Source organism: Staurois parvus, unplaced genomic scaffold, assembly GCF_062004578.1.
Source record: "Staurois parvus isolate SC_StPar_1 unplaced genomic scaffold, SC_StPar_1.0 ptg000297l, whole genome shotgun sequence".
Classification (NCBI taxonomy): domain Eukaryota; kingdom Metazoa; phylum Chordata; class Amphibia; order Anura; family Ranidae; genus Staurois; species Staurois parvus.
Genome location: NW_028318093.1, coordinates 5533979 through 5550756, shown reverse-complemented (window position 1 = coordinate 5550756; position 16778 = coordinate 5533979). Strand labels below are relative to the sequence as shown.

Sequence of the window (16778 nt, the reverse complement as noted above, 5' to 3'; positions counted from 1 at the left end):
ACAAGGTCTCCAAAAGGTGCCTGCTTCTAAATTAAGCTATATATAAATTACCTTTAGGGCAGTTCCTGCTGATACCTTCTCTCACAATTGCTTGGCCTTCCCAAAGAGCAGCCCACAAGAGGTCATACGGGCCACAACTGATCTGAATAACCTCGCTGGGAGTTTCTATTTCCAACCAAGAGGAGCCCTCAGGATTGTCATGGCAAACATTTTCTCTGTACCAAACCTAAACATAAAATAAGTTTTACTGGCACAAATATGAAGATTTTATTTTCACACTACAGTCTTCAACACAACCACTAATAGCACAACCCAAAATTTTGTTTGAAAATAAAGTAGCGATTTTCTGTTGATCAGGAGACAATTATTTTTTCAAATCAATTAAAACAAGCCTGTAAAGAAAAGACTTAATGCCTACTTGTCCCACTGCCTACATCACTAGTCTTTGCTTTGTGAAGGAACTACCACTGCAGAAGACTCTTCGACATCCAACACTCTTCCAAGTGTGTGGGACATATGTTCACCCGCTGAGCACAGTGGTTTGACCTGCCAGCCCCTACAACATGCCTGTGTTCTGAACTGACATAGGGCCCAGCAGATCAAAGAGCACACATGAAGACCACCAACCACAAATGAAGACCAGTTATCTGCTACTCCCAGAAGCAAATTTTGAAGACTCTTTAGGAATCTTTAGCTCTTCAACAGAGAGATCTGCAGCGTGCGTGGGCAGGCATAAAGTCATTTCTTTACAGCCTGACCATTTTTTAGTTTTTATTCTAGTCACAGAATCCCTTTCGTGAAAAATTATCATGCAAACCTCTCCTGCTGAAAATGCTAATCTTTTTGCTTCAGGACTTTGATTCATCGACCTGGCACAAGTTTGTTTCCTTGACTTTACCAATCTGCATACTTGTTCTAGGTCAATGAATAGTTCCCCACTGCAATATACAGAATGCACAAGTGTTCAGCATTTACCTTTCCTTGCAAAGAAACTGTCCAGACAGACAACCGTCCAATCGGTTCATCTGTGATCTCCCATCCTCCCACTGATATGTCATTTAAAGGGTCGGGTAGCTGCTTGTTATCCATGTGGGATGGAATCTGAAACACATTAAAATGGCAAAGTTGGCTGCGGCCTACAGAAACACCAGAGAAATTATTTGCATGGAGTTTTTCTGCTCCTCCATGTTTTTATTGCATTCTTTTGGGTAATTTGGTTGCATCCCACAACTGGCCGTAATGTGTGAATGTGCCTTTATAACTGTAGTACTTTGGACATAAGACTGGAAGAAAGAATTGATAATTATAATCTGTAAAGAATTGTGTATTATGCTGACACCATATAAATGTAGTGAACCAGAGAAAACAGGATTCCATTTTTCTAGTCTGTGCATATTGTAAGTTCATGGGATGCAGGCTGGATTTCAATTGTAAACATATTACACAATGGGGTGACATTACTATAGGCAAATAAACTATGCACTTTGCAAATGCAGTTGCAGTAAATATTGTAAAGCTCTGCTGAGATCATCATCCAATCACATGCAAGCAAAAATGCTTTCTTTTTTTTTTAATTTTCCTTGCACTTGAGTGGGTATTCTTTAAAAATTGAAGCTTCGCCATATTTTCTAAGGCAACGGAATGCAATTGCACTTGCAAAGTGTGCAGTCTATTTGCCTTTAGTAAATCCACGCCAGTAGGCAATGCAGTGTAGGCTTTGGATTTTAGTAATGATGACATCCCAGTTATTCTTTGGCTCATATAAAACAAACACTTACCTTAGCCCAGGAATTTCTAGACTTGTATCTTCTGTATCGGATCCACCTCCTTCGACGTACACAAGAATTCCATTTCTTGTCCTTTGTGTATGTTGCTGGGAAATCTATAGCATAAGTCCAGCCCTATACCAGAGGAAAACATAACTATGATCAGGAATTACAAAACATGGTTCCTCAACAAATCAACATAAGCAAAAACATATGACAATAGGAAACACACTGGGGTAATTCAATACAACTGGAAATTTGAAAATAACAGTATCAATGGTGAACAGTAAAGTTTTATCCTTTTTTTTTTTTTTTTTTTTTTTATATGTCAAACCAGGAATTCTAATTGCTTGCCATCAGAACAATTCCACTGTTGCTGTAATTTTCATAAAATCACTAGAGGAATACTTACCTATTATCCAGCTCCGGTCTTGCTCCTAGCTACCTCTGTGTTCCTGAGCTTGAACATTAATACAGTGCTGCATCTGTGCACAAACAGAGCTACCAATGGGATAGTATGCACAGACCCTGCATATTACCGCAAAGTCAGCTTTAATGGCTTAAAATGTTTGGGAAGCTTTACATATACACAGTGAAATGACTAGCCTCAGGTGGTACACAGAGATAAAGCAAAAACTCCTACATAAGTTGCATTTGTTTATCTACAGCTCTTTTCCACATCCATTTAAAGCAGTAGTCTCCAAACTGTGGCCGGGGGCCGGATGAGGCCCTTTGCTTTCCTTTATCCAGCCGTCAGGGCACTATTCCCCCCACTGACCCCAAAATGAGGCGCTAGTCCTTTGACTGACAGCAAGGATAAAGCATAGTTATTCCCACTGATACCAACAATGGGACACTATTCTTCTCACGGACACCAACTATGCACACCAACAATGGGGTATGATTTCTCTTATTGACACCAACAATTGGGCAATATTCCTCCCACTGAGACCAAGAAAGAGGCACTATTCCTTCAACTGACACCAGCGATGGGGCATTGTCATTCCAACTGATACCAACAATGGGGCACTATTCCTCTCACTGACAATAATGGGGTGCTATTCCTGCCACCAATGAAGGGTACAATTCCTCCCACTGACTCCAATGATGGGGCGCTATTACTGCTACTGACACAAACAAAGGGTACAATTTCTCCCACTTGTACAAATGATAGGGGGATGATTCCTGCTAATGACACCAACAATAGGGCACTATTCCTCTCACTGGCACCAATTATGGGGTGCTATTCCTGCCACAGATACCAATGAAGGGTACAATTCCTCCCACTGACACCAATGATGGGACACTATTCCTGCCACTGACATGAACAATGGGGAACGATTCCTCCCACTGACACCAACAATGAGGCAAAATGCCTCCAATTGACACCACTCAATGGGGCACTATTCTTCCCCCTAATACCAAAGAAGCATTGTTTACTCCGTCATAACATTTTATATACTCCTGCTTCTATAAAGTCTGAAGGACAGTAAACTTGGCCCTATTGTTTAGAAACCCCTGATTTAAAGTTCAGAATTTACACAGCTTTTCTGAGCTTCCAGAGTCAGAGACGGGGATCTAATGACACACACTGCACAGCTCAGAGAGAAGAAATGAGTGTAATCTGATAACTGAGTGGAGGGGACATAGCTCCCGCTACACAATCGTATAGGGAAACATGCACAGCTGAGGCTGTGAATCACAGGCTGTGTGCTGGAGCTCCGCTTCTTCTCCCCCTAGATCCCTTGGAGTTCACACAGTCTGTCAGAAATTACTTGTGTAAATAGCAGAGGAACGAGACTACAGACAGAAATCACATTCAGTGCCTTGGATTGAGGCAAGTACAAACTATAGAAGAATATGTTTTTCCTTTCATTTTCAGTTTGCAGTCTGCCATGATTTTCTGTAACTGCCTCAAAAACTAATTTCTATTTTTTGCAACCATTGTTCCTATGATGTAAAAGAGGAATTTATCAGAAAATACAGACACAGCAGAAATGAAAGAAAATCACTGAAGAAACCTTATTGTGGTGTACTGTATTTACACAGTGGGCTTTCCAGCGGTAAATTACTTCTATATTCTAAGTGGTCTATTCCTCTTCTTATTGAAAATAAACGTATACATTTGATAATAATTCTTTAGGGCTTTAGCCTATATATTTGAGTCATTCTTATTTATATGAAACTCTTCCATGGAGATCTAAAACTACAGTTATTATTTTCTCTTTCAACTCAAGGTCATTGGTGGATTATTGATGAGACATTCTCAGATGACCACTGGGAAGCAGTCAACCATAGGAGAAGCTGAATGTCTATTTCAGAAAAAGGAACTTTCAACAAGAAGTCTAAATTAGCAAAAAAATTGTATTTTTAGAATCTGCAAATGTGCTTGGTTACAGCCAAACTATTTAATTGAAGGTGTTAAACGGGACATTTTCCTCACAGTCAAAATTAAATGGGGTTTACTAATAGACCTAAAAGGAGCCCAAATAAAAATTGATCCTGATAGCCGATTTTCTCAGCTACCTTCTGATTTAGGAAGGTTATTGGAAATGTTAAAGTATTTTAATAGAACCTATCAGGACTGCTTATAGAAAGAAACAGAACACAAACTGATAGCTAGGTGTAACTAAGAAACTGCAGTTAGGGAAGAAACTAAGATAATAAAGAGGACGAAAGACTAGATAGGAATACAGAAGTAATAAAAGCGGGGATTTCTTTTGTATTACAATACCATCCTTTTTAAGACTGAGTTTCTACCATAGTTTCAATGCGTAACATGATCATTCAGAAGAGGTCACCAGAGCAGATCATTTCGCAAAAAAGCCAGAGAGAACATTTTTTGGCAGTACAAATATGGGATATTTTCCGTTTCAATTGCATTTTATTGCACGAAGATGATCAAAGGAAAGTAATTAATCCGCATAAAGGATACCCGATTATTATGAATGAATACTAGACTTGTCAGACAAATTATGTAATTTATATAGTCAAATGCCTATGTGGATTACTATATGTAGGCAACACCACCAAAAAAGTGAATGAGTGTGTCACAAACTACAGATAAAAAAGTCATATTACCAGAGGCCAGACATTTTACATTTGCTAGGTATAAAGTGACCTGGGTGGCTGTCATTTTTGAGTACACTATACTCAAAAAAAACAAAAATAAAAACAGTTTTGGGTAAAGTTCTTTAATTCAACATTTGCACATTTAATTGACACATACCCCTTTTTCTGTTGGTTCTCCTCCTATATTCTCATCCACATACCAGTCGGACTCCCATTCCCAGTGTGGTGAGGAGAGCTGGAAACTGTCCGCTTGTTGATGTTTCAAACCAGTGACATCACTCCACTGCCATCGATCGCTGGGAAGAAGCTTTTCACAGAATCCATCAACTGGATTCCAGCGCTGCAAGCATGGAGGAAAAAAAAAGGTTTATCTATCATTGTTTCCATTTGTTCATACTAGTGGTGGAGGGGCGGTAAAAGCTTATGTTTGAGCCACGTTTTTACACTACCCCTTTAGTGGCAAAGGCAGTGACCAGGGATCTACACATACCATGGGAGGAATGATACCCCCCTGTCATTCTGCAATGCACATGGCTGAAGTGCACTAGTGCAGTGTTCAAGGGGTTAAAGCAGGTTGGGAGGAGGGGATACAATGCCTACTCATTGTCTATCAAATGCTCTCTGACGAGCGTCCAAATGTGGATCGCTCTTCAGAGATCAAAACACACGTGGGCAAGCTCTTACATTTCTGAAAGTAAAGTTTTTAATATATCAACTAGGGATCTACCATTACTTACTTGGTTTTTAAAGAAGCAAGCTCCAGTGCTGACATTCTTATTTTACTTCACTACCTACACGGTCACTGACTTGAAACAAGCAAGTAAGAGAGAAGTTCAGACTTTGCTAGCTCCATGTGTTTTCAAAGTCAGTGACTCACTAAGGGCTCTTTCACACTGAACCAGTATGCTTCTCCTGCAGTGCAGTGTACCCGCGGTTTTCTTGTGGGTTAACTGCGCTATGCCATAGACGTCTATTATGTCCTTCATTTTGGTGCGCTTTCTGAAACGGCACCAAAAAGTCCTGCATGCAGGAGTTTTGATGCGCTTTCTGAAAGAACACCAAAACCATGGGACATAATAGAAGTCTATGGCAAAACACAGCTAACCCACATCCCGCAGAGGAGCACTAGGAGGAGGAGAAGCCGGTTGGCGTTCCCAGGCAAAGGGAAATGCCGGTTCTCCTCCTGAGTGCACGGGACCTGTACCACCAGGGACTGGAGCCACTGGGGTGAATCTCCCCCGAAGGGAAAAGGAAAAGGAGCAGTATAAATGGAGGGGCTGTTTGCAGCTTGCAGCCCACAGAAGGAAGAGCCTGAAGTCACCTCACAATAAAGAGAGAAGACGGCAGGAGGGTGAGTGAGGCAGGGCATAATGTAATGCATGCAAATGAACTGACATGTAAAGTGAAAGTAAGGGGGGAGATTGCCCAGGGGTTCTAAAAAAAAAAGAGGATAAAGCGATATAGTACAGGTCCCCAGAAGGAATAGAACCTAACAGAGGGGAATTTAAAGTGAAAATACAGGACAGTAAAAAGATTAATCCCCCCCAAGAGCCTGGATTAGTAAACTAAATCTTTGACACCATGAAAAATAAAGGGGTCAAAGGAGGTGGACCCAAGATTTCCCAAACAGGTACAATAAAAAAATATATGCCTTCACAGGGGAATCTGAGCCCAGAAAGACAACAAGGACTAAGTGAAAGGAGTGTATTGGAAATCAGTATGGAAGAAAGTCCTAGACTATCCCTGGAAATGGCTAATAGTAGTCAAAGAAGGAGAGAAAGAATGGAGGTGGTAGAACAAGAAAAGGAACTACAAATGCCAAATAAAAGAGAAATAGCAGAAATGTTTCAAAGCCTTGAAAAATCAATAAAACAAGAGATGGCGATAATACAGAAAAATTTGGGGCAAATAATAGCAAGAATGGAAGAAACAGAGGGAAAAGTGGAAGAACAGGTCCAAACTATTTTGAAACTAGAAAAGCGGACGATAGAAATGAAAAAAGAACAAAGAAAACTGCTATATAAAAGATAGAGGATCAAGAAAATAGGGATAGGAGATGTAATTTAAGGATAATAGGAGTACCAGAGGATTTCACACGGTGAAGACCTAAGGGGAATAATATGTAAAATCCTGAACACTATAATGGACAGATCGGTATCAGAGACACTTAAATTGGACAGTGTGTATAGAATAGGAAAGCTCCAACAAAAAAGGGATAAAGAAAAATCAAGAGATATAATTGTGTGATTCCATAATCTTAGGGATAAAGAAGAGATATGGAAGAAAATAAAAGGAAGAGCATTGATTAAGTATAGAGAAACAAATATTCCGATTTTTTCAGACCTAGCAGTAGAGACACTGACAAGAAGGAGATCTCTGAAACCATTATTAGAGCAGATGAAGAAGCAAAATGTGCAATAAAGATGGAGCTTCCCGGCGTGTTTGATCAGATGGAAAAACGGAAGGACAGCAAGACTAAGATTTCCTGAAGATTTGAGAGACTTTTGTGAGAGACTTGAATTAGAGAAAATGGTGATACCTGGGTGGGAAGAGGAGGAAGGAGAGATAGGGGCTATGGGAAAAGAAAATTGGCAAGTAGTTGGGAGGAGGAATAGAGAATAGAGAGGGGGTTTTTTTTCCCCCTCTTTTTGTTTTTTTGTTTTTTTTAGCCCCAGTCCTCTCATATAGAAGGACCATCAAAGACGCATGAGATATAGTGAGGGACAGGGCACGGAGGAGGATGGGTGGCTGATAAACCGTGTGTGGTCGGAGCACCACCTTAAACTTGAATCAAGGGTGGTATAGGAACCACAAATGATTCGTAGACAAAAAGGTAGTCTAAGGGATGGGGAGGGTGGTGGGAGGAGAGGAAAGGGGGAAGAGAGGTAAGGGGGAAGAGGGGGAAGGGAGGTAAGGGGGAAGAGAGGTAAGGGGGAAGAGAGGTAAGGGGGAAGAGAGGTAAGGGGGAAGAGAGGTAAGGGGGAAGAGAGGTAAGGGGGAAGAGAGGGAAGGGGGAAGAGAGGGAAGGGGGAAGAGAGGGAAGGGGGAAGAGAGGGAAGGGGGAAGAGAGGGAAGGGGGAAGAGAGGGAAGGGGGAAGAGGGGGAAGAGAGGGAAGGGGGAAGAGGGGGAAGAGAGGGAAGGGGGAAGAGGGGGAAGAGAGGGAAGGGGGAAGAGGGGGAAGAGAGGGAAGGGGGAAGAGGGGGAAGAGGGGAAAGAGAGGGAAGGGGGAAGAGGGGAAAGAGAGGGAAGGGGGAAGAGGGGGAAGAGAGGGAAGGGGGAAGAGGGGGAAGAGAGGGAAGGGGGAAGAGGGGGAAGAGAGGGAAGGGGGAAGAGGGGGAAGAGAGGGAAGGGGGAAGAGGGGGAAGAGAGGGAAGGGGGAAGAGAGGGAAGGGGGAAGAGAGGGAAGGGGGAAGAGAGGGAAGGGGGAAGAGAGGGAAGGGGGAAGAGAGGGAAGGGGGAAGAGAGGGAAGGGGGAAGAGAGGGAAGGGGGAAGAGAGGGAAGGGGGAAGAGAGGGAAGGGGGAAGAGAGAGAAGGGGGAAGAGAGGGAAGGGGGAAGAGGGGGAAGAGAGGGAAGGGGGAAGAGAGGGAAGGGGGAAGAGGGGGAAGAGAGGGAAGGGGGAAGAGGGGGAAGAGAGGGAAGGGGGAAGAGGGGGAAGAAGGGGAAGAGAGGGAAGGGGGGGAAGAGGGGGTGAGGTGGGAGGGAGGGTGAGAGGGGAGGGCAAAGGGACAAGGGGGATACTCAGCAAAAAGAAAGGAGATAAAAGAATTAAGGAGAATCCTGGGGAAAGAAAGAATGGAAAATATATAAAGTAATGGAGGAGGTTAATTTTATGACTTACAATGTTAAAGGGCTAAACAGTTGGGAGAAAAGATTTAAGATATTTAGAGAAATACAAAAAAGATCTATAGAGGTGGTGTTTATACAGGAGACACATCTAATCCAAGAAACAAATGTGAAATTACATTCTAAGCACTACCCAGTATGGTACTATGCAGACTCCCCAATTAAACGTGCTAAAGGGGTAGCAATTGGGTTTGCGAAAAATGTAAGTTTCTGTTTGGAAGATAAAATGGAGGATCCGGAGGGGAGATTTTTATTCTTAAAGGGGAAATTGCAAGAGGTAGAATGTACATGGGCAAATATATATTGCCCCAATAAAAAAAATCAGAGGCCTATCTAAAGAACATACTGAAGAAGCTACTAGATTTAAAAAAGGTAAACTAATTGTGGCAGGAGATTTTAATTGTTGCATGGAACTACAATTTGACTTGACATCTCGTGTTGAGAGAGGGGAACAAACATTTGAAAGAATTAAAGAAAACGATACAATATTGTCAGTCGGTTGATAGTTGGATAATTAAAAATCTAAGGGATAGAGATTATACATTTTATTCTCACGCACATGAGACGTATTCAAGATTGGATTATATATTGCTAGACCATAGACTTATACAGTCTTTGGTGAAAGCAAGGATAGAAACTATAACGCTATCCGATCATGCACCTGTCACAATAAGGTTAAAATGGGGAAGAGAACAAAAAAAGGTAAATACGTGGAGATTAAATGAGACACTTCTTCAGGATCAGGAGATGGAACAGATAATTAAAAGAGAAATAGAATTATATTTTGAAAGAAATGAGACTGAGAAGGTGTCGGTGGTGACTGATTGGGAAGCCCACAAGGTATATATTAGAGGAATCTTTATAGCGATTGGGGTAAAAAAGAAAAAGGAAAGGAAAGAGAGAATTAATACAGTTAATAGATAATTATTTGAATCAGAACGGGTGCATAAAAAGAATATAACAAAAAAGAATAAAGCAGAAGATATTGGAAAAAAGAAGAACTAAACAAATTAATGGAGGAAGAAAAAAGGAGAGTGTTTAATAAGATGAGTAGTGAAAGATACTGGAGGGGAGATAGGCCAGGAAAATTCCTAATGAGAGCTCGAAGAAGAAGGGTAGGAATTACATAGAGAAAATAAGAGACAATAAAGGAGAACTAAAATATTCTACCAAAAATATCGCAAAAGTGTTTAAAGAATATTATAGTAAATTATATAATATATCAATCCCCAACAGTCCATAAGAGATGAGGAAGAATTAAAAAAAAGACAGATATACCTAGAAGAGTCGGGGTTACCTAAATTGAGAGAGGAGCAGTTAATATCCCTAGAGAGAGCAATAACAGAAGAAGAAATTTATAGTGCACTGAAGAGTACTATGGCAGGGAAAAGTCCAGGACCGGATGGGTATACTGTGAGATACTATAAGAAATTTAAAGACCAACTGATACCTAAATTAGCTACACATATGAACGCATTGGGAGGGGAGATGGAAATGAGGGAGGAATCCCTTCAGGCCCATATCACAATAATACCAAAAGAAGGGAAAGACAGCACACAGTGTTCTAGCTATAGGCCGATATCCCTATTAAACATAGATACTAAGCTATATGCAAAAGTGCTGGCAAGTAGGTTGAAATAGCTAATGCCGGAGTGGATCCATATGGATCAAGTGAGGTTTGTCCCTGGGAGAGAGGGTAGGGATAATGGATTAAGATCAATAATGCTCATACAAAAAAAGAGAGAAAAATTCCCTGTATTGTTACTGTCTGTAGATGCTGAAAAAACATTTGATAGAGTAGACTGGGGGTATATGTTGGATACATTGAAAGTCCTGGGGGTGGGCCCTAGAATGAGAATATGGATAGAGAAATTGTACAGTCAACCATCAGCTGCAATAAAAGTCAACAGGGAAATATCAGACTGTTTTAAGATGCATAATGGGACACGTCAGGGATGCCCTTTGTCACCATTGCTGTTTGTCCTGTCCTTAGAAACCCTTTTAGAGAAAATAAGGAAAAATAAGATATTAAGGGATTAGGATTGGGGAGACAGAGCATAAATTTGCGGCGTATGCCGATGACATGCTCTTTTATGTAGGTAACCCAAGGATAACATTACCCAATTTAATGAAAACATTGAAGGAATATGGGGAGTGGTCTAACTTGAAAATCAACCCAACTAAAACAGAAATCTTGAATATAAATCTTCCAAGAAGAGAGAGAGAGGCCTTGCAAAGGGAATTTTCTTTCTCTTGGAAGGAAAAATAATTAAAATATTTAGGAATAAAATTGGCAGTCTCCATGAAGAATCTATACAAAGTAAATTATAGTCCATTATTAAACGAAATTAAAGATGAAATGAGAAAATTCGGGATAGGTGGTATATCGTGGATAGGACGAATAAATGTAATTAAAATGGTAATCGTCCCAAAAACTTTATATAAATTCCAGATGATCCCAATAAGGCTGCCAGGACTTTATTTTAGGATAATGAAAACAATTATGCTAAAGTTCATATGGAAAAATAAAAAACCTAGAATAAGTTATGAAGTTCTAACTAGAGACAAAGAAAATGGAGGTTTAGGTGTACCTGATTTTAGAAGATATTATAATGCAGTATTGATAGCACGAATTTTTGATTGGATACATAATTCACAGAGGAAAAGTTGGATAAATATAGAAAACACTTTAAGTAAAACACATTTGGATAGGATAATATGATTGCCACCTCACTTTCGTGGACTGATAGAAAGTACAAGTGTATTAACAAGAATAGTGTTGAGAGCTTGGGACACAATGCACGGACAGATGGGATGGGAATTTAACTCTATGTTGATGCCTATTGTAAACACAGTTTTTTTCCACCAGGGAATGTAAAGATTGCAGGGAGATGGATAAGGAAGGCAGATGCCCAATTAAGAGACCTAATGAAAGGCGAGGAAATCTGCCCCTTAGTAGAATTGAAGAAGAAAAGGGAGTTGTTTATTAAAGTAGATGAGTGGCGGTATCAACAAATAAAACATTTCATAGAAAAACTTCCTAGGCCCCTAAGGAGGAAAGAACAATGGAACCCATTTGAAAATGTGTTAAGTACAAGGGGAGATGGGAAACATGGAACCTCAAAGATATATAAAATTCTTACTAAGTGAACAACAAGAATGATACCGGCATATATGGAGGGATGGGAGAGAGAGGACAAACAAAAAACGATTTATAAGTTAACACACGGGAATGTGAGTATGAAAGAGGTAGAGATGAACTATAAATGTCTGGCGAGGTGGTATATGACACCAAATATAGTACACAAACAAAATAGGGAGAAATCACCTTTATGTTGGAGGAGATGTGGGTAACAGGGCACAGTAGATCACATTTGGTAGAAATGTCACAAAATTCAAAAATATTGGGAAGAAGTACTTCACTTGACACAAGAAATAACTGGGATAAAAATATTAACAGAGGCAGGGGTATGTCTCTTACATGGAACAAAGTTAACGGTTGAAAGGTATACAAATTCTGGGTTACTACACTATATTAATGCAGCAAAGGGTCCGATTACTACATTTTGGATGGAACAGAAAGCACCAAGAATAAATCGGACTGGATTAAAAAGGTAGACCAGATATATAGGATGGAAGAACTATACCATATGGAGGACAAAGTGGAGGGTTTTCGTGAGAAATGGAAAAAGTGGGAGGAGTTTAAGGTTAATTTAATTGAAATTTTATAGGAAAGAAAAATTATATGAATACCTTAGGACTCCAAAAGAAAGAGAAAAGAGGCTGAGAGGTGGGGGAGGCAAGGGATGGGATAGGGAGGGGGGAAGGGGGAGTTTGTATTTTTTGTATGTGGGGTGAAAATAATTGAATACGTTGAAATTTTAACTGATGGAAAGAAAAATGGTAAAAAAACTTAATAAAATATTAATGGCAAAAAAAAATAATTCATAGGAAGAAATGATTTACTGCATTTACTTGCTTTCACCATAGTCAATATCAGCAAAATAGGTTACTAGAAAACATAAGCCAAAACTTTTTTTTGTCATCTGTGTCCCATTGGCAAGAATACCCTTCACTTCCTCTCCTATAAACACAACACAAAGTAGGAATCCATTTCTCCAAAGTGAAGGAAATTTCATCCTAGACAGATGTCACTGAAACAAATGTTCCTACTGGAAGACATCTGTTCTGGTGACAACTCAAAATGTTGGATTTTTTCTCATTTTCAGCTCCAGTGACAGAAGTCACCAATACAGGCACAGAGTAAATTTCACTAAAACAGACAGCAAGAGAGACCCTACAAGGGTTTTATCCACTCATTACTTTATCAACAACTGAAAAAAGAAAAAAAAAAAGTTCTGACTTTAGATACAGTTGAAGGTGAACCTTCTACTGTTTCTCGTGTTCTGCCTGTAGGACAAAAAGGTTCCATGGGAAAAAGTACCATCTGACACACTCGGTACACAAAGCAAGCTAGTGAAAGGGCTGTGTTAAAAATTGCTCTAAAGCAAGAGACATTACATTGAGGGATTGAGAAAAAGGGAAAACAAAAAGCATGCTTACACCTTTAATTCACAAAATATAGGATCTAAGGGTTTCTTTTTTAAAGGGATTGTAAAGGACTACTTTTTATCTATTAAAAATAACAAACACGTTGTACTTACCTGCTCTGTGCAATGGTTTGCAGATTCTCCTCTTTTTGGGTCTCCCACCAGCGCTCCTGGCTCTTCACCTCCGTGAATGCCCCAGTAGCAAGTCGCTTGCTATGGGGGCACACATTGCAAGGTCAATCCCAAGCCGGCTCTGTGCATTCATAGACACACAGAGCGTGGCTTGGCCTCACATCCTGCTCCGTCCTCACTGCCTGTGAGTGACAGCCGTGGAAGTGAATGGTTCCCACTGCTGTCTCTGGGCTAATGAGGAGAGAGAGAGCGCCTGCTCTTGTGCACAGTATTGGATTAAGATTGGGCTCAAGTAAGTATGGGGGAGTAAGAGCTGCAAACAAAAGGTTTTTTGACCTCAGGTCTTCACAAATCCCAAGCGCCAGGTCACCATGGCAATGAGAAATTGCATCCTGATGCTTGGGTTCACACTGCCTCCCATTGACTTCAATGAGATGCGAACTCCTGTCAATAGCAATTTTATGTGAACACTTATCTCCGTATGCCACTCTACTCTATCACTTGCGAGTCTGACATGCACCGCTGCAAACTCACACAGGACCTCGTAATGGCATTCAAAATGCAATGCATGTAGATCATATCTGTGTGAATCACCTCAATAGGAACAAATAATATCTAGCCTGTCATGTGAATCTGTGAGTTTGAAAACAAATCCAGAACTGCATAATGTGAACCAGGGTAGCTCCATTCACAACTGGGTGTTTAGGGATCACGGCAGAATCACTGTGATTGCAAAACGCAGGTTCAGGTGCTATTAATTTCAATGGCACTTAAAACAGGGTGCAGTTTTACTGTAATTATTGTGCAGCAAATAGCATCACGTGAAGCTTGTCGACCAAAAATTGCCTTGCCATGGGCACGGACAACCCACGCTACACACAAAAAAAAAAAAAAAAAAAAAAAAACGGCTCTTTTTTAGCTGGCTCCTAGATTCAAAGCAAATTTGTCAAGCCCTGTTTTACCTTAATGTATTAAGATAACAAAATTTCTGCCTTCAGAACAACTTTAAAATAAACCTGGTTTGATCTAAAGCAAAGTATTCACAGACTGAAAAACTGGACAGTTCCTGTGGTGTGTACTGCTGTCTGTTCAACAGAAGCTAGTCAAATGACTGGCTTCTGTTGAATGACCATGCCTGAAAACCAGCATTCCATTAGCGCTTGCAGCCAATGATTGCAAGTCATCCTTTCAGTAGGTAAGACAAACTAAATCAGAGAAGGGCACAGAAGAAGTTTTTCTGACTAATAAATGTCATGGCCGACATCACTAGTAAGGAGGCAACAAAGGAGAAACACACCAATGATTTGAGCAACAAAGTCTTCGTAGGACAATATGTTAAAATTTAGAAAAAAAAAAAAAAAAATTGTTTCACCATCTAAAAGTATCCCAGGTGACAGAACCACCCATATGACAGGGGCCAAAGTAACAAATCAGATTTCACAGTGAAAAGTATACCTTTTGGCGCCACTCCAAGCTATGGATGGAAGGAAAAGAAATCACCCCACTGCCAAGTGAGAAGACAGGAGCAGGAGTTCGAGCGATTCCAGTGTCAGCGAATACAAGTAAAAGGATGGACGCTGCTCAACCAATCCCAGTAGTCCAATGCTGAGAAATGGCCTCAGCCACTGTACTGGCCAAACCCACCGACTTGTTTCACCCCGCCCCGGGCTTAAGCTTAGTCAATGTTGAGGAATGGCCTCAGCCGCCATACCTTACTGATGCATTTTTCCACCGCCCACCTGGGCTTGGTCACAGTGGTAGTGAAGTTGTGAGAAGCCAGGAAATTTTTATATATATATATATATATATATATATATATATATATATATATATATATGCATTATTGGCTGTGAAAAAAAGAATCAGGTGTGTATGTGTGATACTAGAGTGAATAGATAACAGCAAGAAGACAAAAGAAACTGAATTGTAATGCTGAAATACAAGGGAAGAGAGAAAAAAATATAAAAATACATAAAATTTGGGGAAAACAAAACATAAAATATATATTTTCCTCTTTCTCCCCTCTTGTGTTTCAGCATTACTATTCAGTTTCTCTTTTCTTCCTGTTATCTAATCACTATCACCGCACATACACACCTTTCTTTTCTTTTTTCATGGCCAGTGATGCAGATATATTTCCTGGCTTCTCACATCCTCACTATCTCTGAGACCAAGCCCTGGCTGGTGGGGCAAAACACATCAGATGGCATGGCCAGTATGGCAGCTGAAGCCATTCCTCAGCATTGGACTCCTGAGGTCAGTTGAGCAGCGTCCATCCTTTCACTTGTATTGGCTGACACTGCAATCAGATTTCACACTTATGTAAATTACATAATTGATTAAAAATGTGGGTTTTTTATGATTTAAAAAAAATACAGAATAATCTTATAGTAACTGCTATTAACTGGCAGTGCTAGTTCAATAAAATAGCAAAACATAATTGCTCTCATCATACCTGATTCTCATAAGTCTCTTCTTGATATCGGATGGGAAGATCACTGGTGTGCACATATACATAGACCTGATGGTTGGAGGCAATGCCCCAGCAACATGCTTGTGCAGCAGCTAAGCGTTTGAACTCCTGTTGGTCATCTTTACATAGTTCCCACTGCTGTCCATCTGTAGAAAGTGTGTATACTTTGCCACAAATATCTGCAGCCCATATCACAGTATTCGGCATTCTGATGACTGAAAAAAAAAAAAAAAAAAAAAAAAAAAAATCACAAATAGGTGGAACATGGACAAAAAAAACGGCAGGTTCCCTTAGGCCACATGCACATCAGCGCTTTGGCTCATGTGCATCAAATCTCTGCATTTTCTGTGAGGCACAGGTGCAGCATCCAACCCCACTGCCAGCAGGCTGTCAACATCTGACCTGCTGAAATAGGCAACTGGACGCTTTACCGAATGGTACTTGTGCTTAGGTCCGGATGTGTTCAGGGATGTGTGTCTGGAACACAAGCAGTGGAGCTAGATGCTGTACCTGTGCCTCCAAGGTGCCCAAAAAAGCCAGGATTTGAGACACATGGGCCAAAGTGCTATGGTGCACAAGGCCTTACAGGTGCCACACTAGCCCTCTTGAGCATTTTCATCATATAACGTTTATATACAAAATAATGTCTAGTTTGTTTCAATCTGGATGTTAAAATTCCTATCAGCTAGTTGTAGTATAAGTATACGGTATATATATTTGGTTTTCATTTTAGGTAATTTTTATCACCTACTGCTATGAATTATGTTAGTATGACAATTATCTGCACTACTTGATCTTTCAGGTCACATTTCAGTCACGATGAAGGAGTCAGTGTACAGTCTTCGAAGCACAGTTGAATTTTATAAACAATTTATGTTTTGAATAAACCCACTTTCACCATCGCTTGGTTCACGTTCTACATTATGTACTAGCACATTA

At 40.4% G+C, this 16778-nt stretch overlaps 1 protein-coding gene across 2 annotated transcripts in view; it reads right to left on the bottom strand.

Annotated features, from left to right (window-relative positions):
• Positions 1-16778, bottom strand: part of TECPR1 (tectonin beta-propeller repeat containing 1) — a 110845-nt gene that overhangs the window by 86278 nt on the left and 7789 nt on the right. For both annotated transcript variants that reach the window (XM_089682743.1, XM_089682742.1), the window contains exons 2-6: positions 15822-16054; positions 4996-5178; positions 1779-1901; positions 976-1101; positions 52-226 (exon numbers count right to left, since the gene is read on the bottom strand). In XM_089682743.1, coding sequence (XP_089538869.1) covers positions 52-226; positions 976-1101; positions 1779-1901; positions 4996-5178; positions 15822-16046 — 832 coding nt within the window. In that variant the 5' untranslated portion in view covers positions 16047-16054. The remainder of the gene's footprint in view (positions 1-51; positions 227-975; positions 1102-1778; positions 1902-4995; positions 5179-15821; positions 16055-16778) is intronic.